The following is a 15,329-nucleotide window of genomic DNA, read 5'->3' on the forward strand; positions in this document are numbered from 1 at the left end:
AATGAATTAAATAAAATGCAATTAAACAATTTTTTTTTTTTTACATCGCAATACGAAATTGCCTACGGTATTCTGTAGGTGACGTCAGCATGTTGATGCAGGCCGCCCACAGTGGCGGGCCGTGCGTTTCCCACCTAGGCCTTCAGTGATGTCAGACTTCAATGATTACCTCTCAAAATACCGTAATTTATGTCACCACATGACCATTGCTGGAGAAATACTATACAGAAACACATTTACGCACTACTGGGCATTGATCACCTTGACAGTGTACAAAACGGGTTATTTTCTGGCACATTTAAAAAATCGATACACCCGCATCAGCAATTAAAACATACCTTATGTGGTACTGTCAAAATTTAAATTGCAAAAAATATATTAATAGCTCTGAGCTGCCACCTTATCGTGGTAGAGGAGTTTGCGTGTCCCAATGATCCTAGGAGTTATGTTGTCCGGGGGCTTCCATGCAGCCTGGTAGTGTCTCCCAAGACAAACAGGTCCTAGGTGAGGGATCAGAGAAAGAGCAGCTCGAAGACTTTTATGGAAATCCAAAAACCGAGACTCCGATTTCCCTCGCCCGGACGCAGGTCACCGGGCCCCCCTCTGGAGCCGGGCCCGGAGTTGGGGCACGATGGCCGGGCACAGCCAGAAGAGGCAACATGGGTCTCCCCTCCAATGGGCACACCACTCATGGGAGGGGCCATAGAGGTCGGAAGCGTTGCGAGCTGGGCGGCAGCCGAAGGCAGGGCACTTGGCGGTCCGATCCTCGGCTACATAAACTAGCTCTTGGGACGTGGAATGTCACCTCTCTGGGGGGGAAGGAGCCTGAGCTAGTGCGCGAGGTAGAGAAGTTCCGGCTGGATATAGTCGGACTCACTTCGACGCACAGCAAGGGCTTTGGAACCAGTTCTCCCGAGAGGGGCTGGACCCTCTTCCACACTGGCGTTGCACACAGTGAGAGGCAACGGGCTGGGGTAGCAATTCTTGTTGCCCCCCGGCTCAAAGCCTGCACGTTGGAGTTCAACCCAGTAGACGAGAGGGTAGCTTCCCTCCGCCTTCGGCCGAAATGAGTTTCCTCCGCCGGGTGGCGGGGGGGGCTCTCCCTTAGAGATAGGGTGAGAAGCTCTGCCATCCGAGAGGAGCTCAAAGTAAAACTGCTGCTAGTCCACATCGAGAGGAGCCAGATGAGGTGGTTCAGGCATCTGGTCAGGATGCCACCCAAACGCCTCCCTAGGGAGGTCAAATCCGACCGGTAGGAGGCCACGGGGAAGACCAAAGACACGTTGAGAAGACTATGTCTCCAGGCTGGCCTGGGAACACGTCGGGATCCCCTGGGAGGAGCTGGACGAACTGGCTGGGGAGAGGAAAGTCTGGGCTTCCCTGCTTAGGCTGCTGCCCCCGCGACACAACCTTGGATATGCGGAAGAAGATGGATGGATATTAATAGTGAAAAAAATAAAGAAATACAATATTTTAACTCACAATTTGTAGAACACATTCAACGCCGTATAAGCCAGTGGTACCTCTCATCGTCGGATGATTTGAGTGGAAATGGCGGGCGTTTCCCCATTTCATCGCCGGAACAGCTGAGCTAGCTTCCGGGGTTGGCTGACATCGTCTCACAAGTTTCTCTTTAAATATCCTTCTTGAAAATGGCCTTGCATATACAGTATATATCTGCCACCTAATCAACGTTTTGTTGTCCTTCTTTGTGGGTCAACACTTCCTGCTTCCTGCTAAATTGCAACTTGTGATTGGATACTCACTTTGGAATAACAAGTAAATCTTTAATCACAGTCTCGTTAACATCAGGCTACCTAGATAGGCTACTGTCAACAACTTGTGATTTGATTGGCTATTGCAACTGTCTATCAACTGTATGTGTTCTCAAATTCATCCGCTAACGGACCCGGGTGTGGCTCTGCTGATCTGCATACCACCGCCGCGGCTCAAACCAGTGAGTATCCAATCACAGGAGGCGTAAATGTCAAGTGAAACGTGAGGCCAGCTAGAGGGCCTTACAACTCGTGATCTGATTGGCTATCGCAATTATCTATCAACTGTATGTGCCCGTTCACTTACAGTGCACTGCATTGTTGATTCTGAAGGCACTTTGGTAAATTTCATACAGTATGGCAACATAAGCTAGCTGAATTCTGATTGGATAAACACGCTAACCTAAAAACAACAGCACTGCAATGAGCATACCGTATTTCCTTGAATTGCCGCCGGGTATATAGTATGCGCATGCCTTGATTTACCGCCGGGTCAAACTCGTTTCGCGAAATAATTAGCGCATCCCTGGAATTACCGCCGGGTCAAACTCGTTTTGCAAAATAATTAGCGTATGCCCAGAATTACCGCCGCGTAAGTCACGATAAGGAAGCGGACACAAACGAAATTATTTCAAACGACGGTGCTGTAGTTTTGGACGTACATGTCGACAAGGGGACGGAGAAATGGACGACGCTGAAGATGAAGAGGTCTTAACAACTGATGGATCTCCACAGGATGTAGTACAAGTACCGTAGTAGATGTCCATCAAGGTGCAGTGGGGGAAGCATCTGTCAGCAATGCCGACAGGAACATTTTCAGTTTGTTCAAGTTCAAATTATATTTTCTCTCTGACCTCACGGATGTTGTTTACAATGATTGATAATGTTTGTTGTTACAATCGTAGTTAAGAATTAAAGTAGCATGTTTTATTTTCAATTTGTTTTTCATGCGTTTTTACGTACAGAAAAAATGCGTACGTAATTGTTGAATGACCCCTTGTAAAAATAAAGAGTGTCACGTTATAATTGCCTTTTCAGACCCAAACAAAAAGAACTCCCGGGATGATTCATTGTGCTTTAAATTTTATTGCGGCATTAAGCGATGTCATGATGGTATCCTTACATCACACTCAAATTTATAAGCGCATGCCTAAATTTACCACATGCCTTTGGTAAGCGCCGGAGTGAGAAGAGGTTTTAAATTTTTTAGGAGTGATACTGGATGACGGTCTGACATGGAAATCTCATATTGCACATGTACGGAAAAAGATGTCTAAGAGTATTTTTATATTAAATAAGGTAAAATATGTGTTAGATTATAGGGCAATGCGTATATTGTATTGTGCACTTATATTGCCATATATCAGCTACTGTGTGGAAGTGTGGGGGAACACATATAAGAGTAACACAAAGGCAATGTATCAACTACAGAAAAGAGCTATAAGGATTATTCATAAAGTAGATTACTTAGAACACACTAACATATTATTCATTAATTCGGGTTTATTGAAATTACAGGAGCTAGTAAAGTTACAGACATTATGTGTCATGTTTAAGGCTAAAAGTAAAACATTACCAGCAAATTTACAAAAAATGTTTGTCATCACTTCTGAGAATGAAGAGCATAGAAGAAAAGGTCATTTCCAACATCAGTATTCAAGGACAACTTTAAAACAAATGTGTATATCAGTGGTGGGGGTTAAACTATGGAATTCTCTTTACAATGAGATAAAAGATTGGAAAAATATATTCCAATTAAAAAAATATATAAAGACAGAACAATAAAATCATATGGACAGCCATAAGTGTTTACATTTTGCTTTATATTTATTATTTTACTTATTTGTTGCCTGGTTTTGTATTTGTTTTGTATCATCCCGAGAGGTGTATATTACTTCTTTTGTTTTTTTGTTCGGTTTGTACTTCATGAAGTTTTGCACTTGTGTATTTTTTGTTTGTTTTTGTTTTATTTGGATGTAATTGTTGGTTTATATATCATTAAGTAACACTATACTTATAAGTATTAGGTTGAAGGGGGCAGGAAAATATAAGATTTTTCTTCATCCTGCTCCTTCTCAGGCATTGATGTGTAACTGTATAACTGAATAATTGTGGTATAATTGTCTATCAAAGATGCACATCAATGAAGTAGATAAATAAAAATTAAATTAAATTAAATGTAATTACCGCCCCGGGCGCTAATTCGAGGAAATAGGGTAATATGACATGAAGAGAATATGAATATTTTAGATATTTAGGGAAAGTAAATAAAAAAATACTTTTATCTTTAATTATGATCATGATTCCTGGTTATGTTAGGCCTTTCTGGTCCTGACAGCACACCACTGCCCGCCCACATTTTGGACCTAAAAGTGGGCCCTTTAAGAAAGTGTTGAATTACATTTATAAAAACAGTTTCATTGACAAATATTGATATTCATTTATATTGTTATTTCTCATTATGACAAGTGCGGCTCCGCCCTGCTGCTAATGACCTTTGCTCGCTGCCGCCATGTTGGAAATGTTCAGTACTTTGCCTCGGAAACGTCTTCAAGCAAGCCGGTGTGCCACATTTCATTTCCCTTGTGGCTCAAACTCGCGGCAACATCAGAAATTAATTCAAGTTTTAAAGCTAACGGTTGTTGAACTTCATTGAACCAACTTTTTTTTTTTCATGGTGTTATTAGCAGTTTGTTGGGCTTCCTCACACATCCAGAAACATTACACATTACGTCATTAAAGACAAATCATCATAGTTTGAGAAAAATCTTACCCGAGTTGACGTTGCTCACGACCATTACATGACCACAAACAGTACCAAATAAACTAACAGCATCGTTGTAAAAAAAAACAAATACGGACAAAGTGCGCCCCCTGCTGGCTGTAAAGAGGCACGTGAGGCATGACTTGCTCCTTGAACGTTTTTAATGGCAAAATAACACGACAAACGTAAAATATTTACAACACTTAGTGACATGTAAACACCATCTTCTGTACAGAGAAATATACATGCAAAAGTAAAAATGACGTCATCATACAACATTCAAATGGACATTGCCGCATTGTCAGTGTATTTAAAAAAAAAGAAAATAAATGAAACAGTCACGTGACTGACGGTTACATCCTGGCTGGTCCTCTCTGTACAATTTTACACCACCAGCAAAGAAGAAGTTGCCTTTTTACTTAATCATTTCTTTACAGATGATGTTACTCAATCCGATTGTATTTTAAGGAACCCAGAAGCACGAAGATAAATAAAAAATACTGTAGAACTATTTATTTAAATTAGTTGGATAGGTTTAGTGTTTTATTTTCTTTATTTAGGAAAAGGGGAAATGTTGTCTCTTATTTTCCAAACTATTGCTTGGAATTGAAAACACAGAGCAAGCAAGGTGAAGTCCAGCTTTTCCTCAGCGATTTAACCATTATGAAAACAGTAATAAATACAAATAAAAAGTACTATGCAAACTCTTAAGTTCACTGTGCGCTCTATAAGTTAGCATGACAAATCATCATAATAATACTGGAAATCAAAGCATCGACAACTTTGGTATTGTTACGGAAACATAATGACGAAAAATGAAAGCGTAAGTGCCTGATTCTTTTTTTAATAGATACACATTTCATACATTTTTGCCCCCATGCTTCAATGGGATTTTGCAGATATTAATACTGAACTTAATACAAAAAGAGTTAACACAATACAGACGTTTATCGCAGTACCAGGTACGCACAGTACATGCTTTTTTGTCTTCAAAGAATACAGCTACAACACAAGTCTTCATAAATAGTTGCATACATGTTAAAGCTGCAACATTGCACATGGGAACCGACGCGGGATGAGCGCACGTCTACGTTTGTTCGTCACTAACATTCTGCAAACAATGTCAGACTTTTGTTCAGTGGAAACGAATGAAAAAGCAAATTGATTTATTTACAAATAAGGCGGACGTAGGCGGAGATCATAGAAGCTTTTTGTTGGTTTAGTTTGTGCTGGAGACGACAACACGCACTATTGCGGTCAAAGTAACGACGATGGAAAACAAGGTTTAGCCTACGCGGTGCTGGAAGCACAAGCGGAACCTCCTTATTGGGCGCCACTCGGCTTTCACTTTGTCCTCAGACGAACTATAGAGCCTTTGTTTCCCCAAAAGGTCGAGCATGTTTGTTGCCTAACTGTACACAGTTTGACTTACAAAAAGTAATCTCTTTTTACAAAAACAGCCTTCTCTTGTGGTCAACTAAAAGCAGCCTGACTATACAGTTTTCTATTTCCTCTTTGTCACGCTATCCGACCTGCAAGAGAAGCCTTGTCTTCATGCCAAGTCGGGGTTGGACATCTCGCACAGATGCCAACAGTTTGTTGTGCGGGCGTACGTGCGGTACGCCAAAGTTTGGGAGGGAAGGGGTTTATCAGCAGATGTCAATCAGTCAGTCAGCAGCAGCTTGTGGATCGGCAAGGGCGAATGTTATCAGTGTGGAAGAAGAGCAGGCGAGGTACTTCCTGTCACATGTGGTTGAGCAGGCGGCTGTGAAGGAAGGCCTTCAAGGTCCCGATGGGCCGTACGTCGTTCTGGTGTTTCCGTCTCTCGATGAAGGAAATGAGTCTGGACGTGTCCAGGTGTGACGCGCTGTGATGTTGCGATGTCGGCAGCGGCTGCGTGGCGTACCTGCCGTCCCTGTCTGTCCCTCCCGGAGGGCGGAGCCAGGGGTCCTGTAGGCAGTATGTTGCAGACGGCCGCCGGTCGGACTCGCCCTGCAGTAGCAGGCACACAAAATCACGGGCGGCCACGCTCACGCCTTCGAAGTAGTCCTCGGGGAAGCTAAAGTCCAGGCGGCAGATGTTCAGACACGTCTCCTCCAGACTCTCGTCCAGGAAAGGCGATGCGCCACTCAGCACGACATAAGTCAACACACCTGCAAGTCATACGTGCACCAAAATGAGTACAGCGGTCCGTCAACTTAGGAGTGTTTTGAGATAAGAACTGTCGCCAAGATAATTCTTATGCTATAAGTTGTAAGCAAACATTTGAGTTAGAAACATGCCCGCCATTTGGCACAGCAAATGTCACAGTGAACCACGTAAGGTCCCGATCAAAACATCCGGTCTTACTCGCTAACATTAGCTTATAGCTAGAGATCAACATAACTTTGTTTTCTAACCGTGGGAAGGAAGAAAGTGTGTGTGAAAGACAGTGCAGAAAAAAAGAAGGGGATAATTTTAATCGAATTTCAAAAAGAAATGATTAAAAATATGACGGAGCGTGTCGTCCACTTGGTGAAGCCATTTGAGCAAATCACTGCTAGTCTGCACCATACTAATGTCAACCAAGATGGGTAAAATAGTATTTAAACGGTGGATTTTGATGCATAGACAATATGGAAAAGCTGATGATGGTGTATTTGACAGAGAAGCAGCTGGTAGGAGATACTCTACAAGTCCGCTCTCCAAGGTAAACGTTATAAATTATTACTACATTACTTCAAAAAACTATTGCAGTTGTTAATACTACATTCTGTTGTATTGTTTTCATACAATTTTAAAACTATAAAACGGATGATATGCTTTTAAAAGGCATGTTACATGTTAAAGTAGTTCTGTTTTGTAGGGGCATGCACTGATTAATTTGATCTTCATGAATTTCAACGGCAAAAACAATGATTTGAGATACAAGTGTTTTGAGTTAAGTGCTCTGTCACAGAACCATTTAAGCTTAAGAGGTACTACTGTCCATTGCTTTGATTTACATCATCAGATTTGAATACAATTACACTGGAACACATTGAAACCTCAAATGTTCTTAAAATTCTATGTCTTACAATTCCCGATTCGATTAAAATATGGAAGACATTAGCGTACTACAATTATTTAGACTTAGACGTGTACTTTTCTGACAGAAAATTCTGTGTTGTAAAGACAGACAGACCTAAGCTCCACATGTCAGACATCAGCGAGGCAGGCTGACCCAGGACCAGCTCGGGGGCTGAGAACTCTGGGCTCCCCACGAGAGGATGGATGTAGGAAGAAGGCGGGTTGAGCTGAACAGCGTCGCCAAAGTCCGTGAGCTTCACCACAGGCTGGGAGGAGACTTGTTCCACCACGATGTTCTCAGGCTAGAAAAAAAAACATGAGAAATGTGCTACAGTTCATTGTTTGCGAAGATGTGAGAGATGTGTTTACTTTGAGGTCCAGGTGTGCTATCCTCCAGCCATGCAGGTATTGCAGCGCTTCAAGAATATCTCGAAGGTACAGCGCCACTTTCTCCTCCGTCAGGTTCCCCCAGCTCACAACGTAGTCCAGGAAACGTCCCTGGTCGGCCCTGAACACAGCAGCCATTACATTATTAGTACCTCGGTTTTTCATAAAACCCAAATTTTGTATGATTCGGTTTACAACAAAGGTGTTGCCGGGATTTTCGTCTTGGTTATCATAAAGCCAAACATTGTACGAAACAAACTCGTCCGTCTGCCCTCACAAATATTCTGCAGAATCAAGAGCCCAAACAAAGAATCTTACACATTGGTGACTCAATATTTGTGCTTTGGTTTATTGAGTACGAATGCAAAGCATGACACCATGGGGCCAAAGGAAGTTGCAAGTGAAAGCTTTGATAAAGAAGGTGAGAAACACCATTGCATTCAAGAAAGAACTTGCAGCAAAGTACAAAGGGGTTAACTTCTCCTCCTCCCTCTCCACTTCTTGTTGTCTTTGCCAACAAATCTTTTAATAAATGTAAACGTGATGTCAAATGTTCATTTGTCATTTAAATGTATTCTTCACTGTTTTCAACATGTACAACTGTAATTGTTAGGGGTGTCCTGATACAACTTTTTCACTTCCAATATTGGAGTCATATTGGCTGACACCGATATTAATCCGATACGATATTAGCATAAATCATAGTACTAAATGTTTTTAGTATTTTGTCAAAAATGTTTGATCAACTGAAATTACTCAGAACAACGGTGTATGTGAAAAACACTCACCTAATGGCAGATTTATACTTTTGAACTAAAGTGATTTGTTTTTGACGTAGTGGTCACAATAATTTATTAAATTAAACTCATGACAGTACGTTGAATGATGCGGAGACGTTTGTTAGTGGATACTTTTTATTACGCTTCTGCTTTGGAGATTTTGTATTTGTAAGTAATATGCAACTATAATTATTTGGTACTTGTTTATATTGACAAATTTCATGTTTTTGCAGCAATTTTTTCAATTAAAGATGCTTATTAAAGCCTAGCTAGTGTGTATTTGTGTGCTGAGCTGCTGTGTAGCTGCAAGCTCCTAGTAGCCTATAGCTTACTGTGTTTACTTTTTGTGAAAGACTTGACTAAAAACTAGAAAATACTAACTGTGTGCTTATTGGAGGACATTTAAATGTTGACTGGCTGCCCAGCTTTGCACAATTAAACACGCTGCAGGACTGCTTGTATCGGAGTGGTTCAAGTTTCACTGAAAGTTTCAGCTGAAAGGGAAGTCTGACTTCTGTCCGATTGTATTACGGAAAATTTGCAGTCATAAATCATCACAATGTACTCCAACTGGCATCAACTTCTTTATGATGCAGTATCCATCCATCCATTTTCTACTGCTTGTCCCCCTATATACCATAAACAAACAAAAAATCACGTTCAGCTAAACTTATCTGTGCTTTAAGATACATTTCATGTGTAAGAAAAATGTCATAGCTACATCAAAATTGGAAATAATATTAAGCTCCTAGTTACATTTACAATCACACAAACCTGTTTCAAATATAATTTTGTTTGCATAAAACAAAGATGGAGGCGTATCTAGTGGCACCTTGATTTATACACTCCTCACTGTATAAACTTTTCGATTTATGAATCACAGACCAAATAAAAATAGGCTTATGTGTACAAACCTTGTCTCAGTGTACGGACGTTACATCCACCTATGCCTCCCAGCGCAGCCATTTTGTGCTCCGCAGAACATCCATCGTGGGCGGGATGATCGATCGCCGCTCTTCGTTCAGTGCTGCTGTTAGCTACTGCGTGTGCCTTTTAAGTATTTTTTAGTTTTTTCACGGTGTTTTTCTGTTTGCTATCTCAGAAACCAATAGAAAAGTGCAGTGTGGTTTGAAACATTCAGGAAGTATCCACAGCGTTGTCGACAATGCCTTTCCCCGTTCCCCTCTCTTCCTCTGCACGCAAAGAAGATTAACCAACAAACTTTTTTATTTTTTATTCTAATCATTGTAGAAACCTGGCTGTTAAAGTTAAGGAGTTTCATAATTTAAAACGAGTTGCACCACAGGGCTAGTGACAGTGTGTGTGCGTGTTGGCAGGGCGGCTGCGTATGAGGATGGGTCAGCGAGTTGTTATTAAATCGAAAGTTGATCATCACCCCTTTGTTATTTTTGTTGTACAATACTGTAAAGCAGGGGTCCCCAAACTTTTTGACTGGGGGGCCGCATTGGGTCAAAACAATTTGGACGGGGGCCAGGCTGTATACATATATATATATTATATATATATATATATATATATTATATATATATATATATATATATATATACATATACATATACATATATATATATATATATATATATATATATATATATATATATATATATATATATATATATATTAGGACTGTGAATCTTTGGGTGTCCCACGATTTGACTCAACATCGATTCTTGGGTCACGATTCGATTCAAAATCGATTTTTTTTCCAATTCAACACAATTCTCGATTCAAAAACTATTTTTTCCCGATTCAAAACGATTCTCTATTCATTCAATACATAGGATTTCAGCAGGATCTACCCCTGTCTGCTGACATGCAAGCAGAGTAGTAGATTTTTGTAAAAAGCTTTTATAATGTAAAGGACAATGTTTTATCAATTGATTGCAATAATGTAAATTTGTTTTTAACTATTAAATGAACCAAAAATATGAGTTATTTTATCTTTGTGAAAATATTGGACACTGTGTGTTGTCAAGCTTATGAGATGCGATGCAAGTGTAAGCCACTGTGACACTATTGTTCTTTTTTTAAATTTTTTATAAATGTCTAATGATAATGTCAATGAGGGATTTTTAATCACTGCTATGTTGAAATTGTAAGTAATATTGATACCGTTGTTGATAATATTCATTTTTGTTTCACTACTTTTGGTTTGTTCTGTGTCGTGTTTGTGTCTACGCTCAATTGCTCTGTTTATTGCAGTTCTGAGTGTTGCTGGGTCGGGTTTGGTTTTGGAATTGGATTGCATTGTTATGGTATTGCTGTGTATTGTTTTGTTGGATTGATTAAATTATTTTAAAAAAATTAAAAAAATTAAAAATCGATTTTTTTTTAAAAATGAGAATTGATTCTGAATCGCACAACGTGAGAATTGCAATTCGAATTTGAATCGATTTTTCCCCACACCCTTATATATATATATATATATATATATATATATATATATATATATATATATACATATATATATATATATATATATATATTGGATATATATAGCGCACTTTCCGCACGCGCGATGATGTCACGTTATCGATGAAAAAATGCATTTTTAGACAATATGATTTGCCTGAGCGGCTAGGAGAGACCGTGAGTAGCAAGCGGTACAAAGTGGATAAGAAAAGACAGAAAAAAAAATAAAACTTTTTTTTTTTTTTTAATACTTGGGACTTAACGCGGGCCTGATTTTGGACGCTGGCGGGCCGCAGTTTGGGGATCCCTTCTGTAAAACGTTTATATTGTGTTCAAAGTGTACAAACATTTACTAAAATATGGACTTTTGTCAAGGATGGAACCCATTAGTAATGTTTACATTGTTTCTTATGAAGGAATTTGTTTTACTATGCAAACTTTTCTTTTTACGAACCCTTTTCAAGAACCAATTAAGTTTGTAAACCGAGGTTGCCGTGTAAGGTACAGTGTATGCAGCGAACGTACTTACATCTCTAGTATCAGGACATAGCTGCTCGTCGTCTCGTACGTGTCCAGCAAGCGGACCAGGTTGGGATGATCCACCGTCTGAAGGAGTCGGATCTCCTGCAGCACCTGTTCCCGACGCAGCAGCTTCTTGTTGACATGTTTCGCCGCCACCGTCCATTTGCTCCCTCGCTGGTCGCACCGCTTGGTCACCGAGAAGCGGCCTCTGCAAAGTGCAGCAACACTTTATACTGCATTTCTTTGAATACAATGTGGATACTGCCAGTCTAATGGTTTTGATTATCGAATTCGTACCTTCCGAGTTCAGAGATATCAGTGTATTGGGACTCAAAACCACGCTTCCAGACGGCACTGCTGTTATCATCAGGAGTTCCTGAGAAAATACAAAAGGTTTAGTAAGGACACAAACAACACACACGCACAGCCAATTATGGCCATGTCATCACCACCTGCTGAGCTATTAGGAAGGAGCGCTTGTCAATAAGGTGTTTCTTTTGGTTTACACCAATAAAGGCTCACCTGACACTCTGAGGCTGGCAGTGGAGGTGACAGAACCTGCTGCGTTCATAGCGACACAGGTGTACGTGCCGCTGTCCTCGTCAGACACCGCGAGGATACACAGAGTCGCCTCTCCTGTCTCACTGCAGGAACACAGAAGTATTTAATCTCTTTTTGAGCTCATTTGTTGGTGCCATCTGAGCTGCACAGAATATATGACACAATGCCACATCATCAATAAAGGAGATTTTAAATAGGAACAGGTAAGCTAATTTTTAGCTACAACACAGGTGTCAAACTGGGGGCAATAAAAATCAATGTGCCTGACTTTCAGCAAATAAGAACCCTGACTAACTTCAGCATCATTACCCCATATTTGTCATATACTCCCTGGGGGTATTTCAATCCACACTAGAAGCCACAGTGGTATAGGATGCATTAATAGAAGGAATAGTTTACTTTAGAAAACGACACCAACGACAACTATTAAACTCTGTCTTTGGAAAATAACACAATAAAGATTCATGACAACACAGTCAAAAGTCAGAATTGTAATGACAACAAGGAATACTGGAAGAGGAAAAGCGTACTCCTCAGGCACATGGTCAGACTTCCGGATTCTGCGGAAGACTCCCGGAATTTGCCCTGGTCTACAAACACCCCAACTGAAGTTGCAAATCTCCAGCATTCTGGTTTTTTAAGTGCAAATAAAAAATTGCAGCTTTTGCCCGGATGTTAAAACGATGATGAGGAGACGGTCAAGCAACAATATCTTTATTAAAACGGGACAAAACAACATCCACAGCTGTCTCAGCGTGCATACAAAACTGCTCTCTCCCTCAGCTTCCCTGCGCTCACCAAACACGGCACATTTAAGGACTCTAGTCCTGTCGGAAAATAGAATTATTTAAGCAGAAATGAAGCAACACAAACGCGTACATTTTTGAAAAATGCACATTTTATCCACATCAGTCTTTAAAAAAGTAAATCCACAGAAAAATACATTCACGGGCTGCCATGCACATTTTTTCCAAGCCAAAAAAGCAACTGGAGATGACTCGTACATAACATCTCTGTAGTCTGGGAGACAACATGAATGTTTTTTAACACTCAAGTGTATATATTGGAGACATTGTCATCCTTTCAGATACATTTTTGCTCTATTGGCTATAAGTTTGGTTATGTTACTTCAAATTGAATGAGAGAGTGTTTTTTTATCCATCCATCCATCCATCTTCTTCCGCTTATCCGAGGTCGGGTCGCGGGGGCAGCAGCTTAAGCAGGGAAGCCCAGACTTCCCTCTCCCCAGCCACTTCGTCCAGCTCCTCACGGGGGATCCCGAGGCGTTCCCAGGCCAGCCGGGAGACATAGTCTTCCCAACGTGTCCTGGGTCTTCCCCGTGGCCTCCTACCGGTCGGACGTGCCCTAAACACCTCCCTAGGGAGGCGTTCGGGTGGCATCCTGACCAGATGCCCGAACCACCTCATCTGGCTCCTCTCGATGTGGAGGAGCAGCGGCTTTACTTTGAGCTCCCCCCGGATGGCAGAGCTTCTCACCCTATCTCTAAGGGAAAGCCCCGCCACCCGGCGGAGGAAACTCATTTCGGCCGCTTGTACCCGTGATCTTGTCCTTTCGGTCATAACCCAAAGCTCATGACCATAGGTGAGGATGGGAACGTAGATCGACCGGTGAATTGAGAGCTTTGCCTTCCGGCTCAGCTCCTTCTTCACCACAACGGATCGATACAGCGTCTGCATTACTGAAGACGCCGCACCGATCCGCCTGTCGATCTCACGATCCACTCTTCCCTCACTCGTGAACAAGACTCCGAGGTACTTGAACTCCTCCACTTGGGGCAGGGTCTCCTCCGCAACCCGGAGATGGCACTCCACCCTTTTCCGGGCGAGAACCATGGATTCGGACTTGGAGGTGCTGATTCTCATCCCAGTCGCTTCACACTCAGCTGCGAACCGATCCAGCGAGAGCTGAAGATCCTGGCCAGATGAAGCCATCAGGACCACATCATCTGCAAAAAGCAGAGACCTAATCCTGCAGCCACCAAACCAGATCCCCTCAACGCCTTGACTGCGCCTAGAAATTCTGTCCATAAAAGTTATGAACAGAATCGGTGACAAGGGCAGCCTTGGCGGAGTCCAACCCTCACTGGAAACGTGTCCGACTTACTGCCGGCAATGCGGACCAAACTCTGGCACTGATCATACAGGGAGCGACCAGGATGAAAACCACACTGTTCCTCCTGAATCCGAGGTTCAACTATCCAGCGTAGCCTCCTCTCCAGCACACCTGAATAGACCTTACCGGGAAGGCTAAAGAGTGTGATCCCACGATAGTTAGAACACACCCTCCGGTTCCCCTTCTTAAAGAGAGGAACCACCACCCCGGTCTGCCAATCCAGAGGTACCGCCCCCGATGTCCACGCGATGCTGCAGAGTCTTGTCAACCAAGACAGCCCCACAGCATCCAGAGCCTTAAGGGGGTGGATCTCATCCACCCCCGGGGCCTTGCCACCGAGGAGCTTTTTAACTACCTCAGCAACCTCAGCCCCAGAAATAGGAGAGCCCACCACAGATTCCCCAGGCACTGCCTCCTCATAGGAAGACGTGTTGGTGGGATTGAGGAGGTCTTCGAAGTATTCCCTCCACCGATCCACAACATCCGCAGTCGAGGTCAGCAGAACACCATCCTCACCATACACGGTGTTGATAGTGCACTACTTCCCCTTCCTGAGGCGGCGGATGGTGGTCCAGAATCGCTTCGAAGCCGTCCGGAAGTCGTTTTCCATGGCTTCCCCGAACTCCTCCCATGTCCGAGTTTTTTTCTCCGCGACCGCCGAAGCCGCACACCGCTTGGCCTGTCGGTACCTGTCCGCTGCCTCAGGAGTCCTATGAGCCAAAAGAACCCGATAGGACTCCTTCAGCTTGATGGCATCCCTCACCGCCGGTGTCCACCAACGGGTTCTAGGATTACCGCCACGACAGGCACCAACTACCTTGCGGCCACAGCTCCAATCAGCCGCCTCGACAATAGAGGTGCGGAACATGGTCCATTCGGACTCAATGTCCAGCACCTCCCTCGTGACATGTTCAAAGTTCTTCCGGA

General features: G+C 42.4%; 1 protein-coding gene across 2 annotated transcripts in view; it reads right to left on the minus strand.

Moving 5' to 3' along the window:
• Positions 1–4,664: 4,664 nt before the first annotated feature.
• The window catches only part of LOC133660191 (triple functional domain protein), a 118,738-nt gene continuing 108,073 nt past the window's right edge, over positions 4,665–15,329 (minus strand). For both annotated transcript variants that reach the window (XM_062063454.1, XM_062063455.1), the window contains 6 exons: positions 12,231–12,352; positions 12,006–12,084; positions 11,716–11,916; positions 7,957–8,095; positions 7,703–7,889; positions 4,665–6,692 (listed from right to left, as the gene is read on the minus strand). In XM_062063454.1, the coding sequence (XP_061919438.1) occupies positions 6,283–6,692; positions 7,703–7,889; positions 7,957–8,095; positions 11,716–11,916; positions 12,006–12,084; positions 12,231–12,352 (1,138 nt within the window). In that variant the 3' untranslated portion in view covers positions 4,665–6,282. The remainder of the gene's footprint in view (positions 6,693–7,702; positions 7,890–7,956; positions 8,096–11,715; positions 11,917–12,005; positions 12,085–12,230; positions 12,353–15,329) is intronic.

Source organism: Entelurus aequoreus, linkage group LG11, assembly GCF_033978785.1.
Source record: "Entelurus aequoreus isolate RoL-2023_Sb linkage group LG11, RoL_Eaeq_v1.1, whole genome shotgun sequence".
In the NCBI taxonomy this organism is placed as follows: Eukaryota; Metazoa; Chordata; class Actinopteri; order Syngnathiformes; family Syngnathidae; genus Entelurus; species Entelurus aequoreus.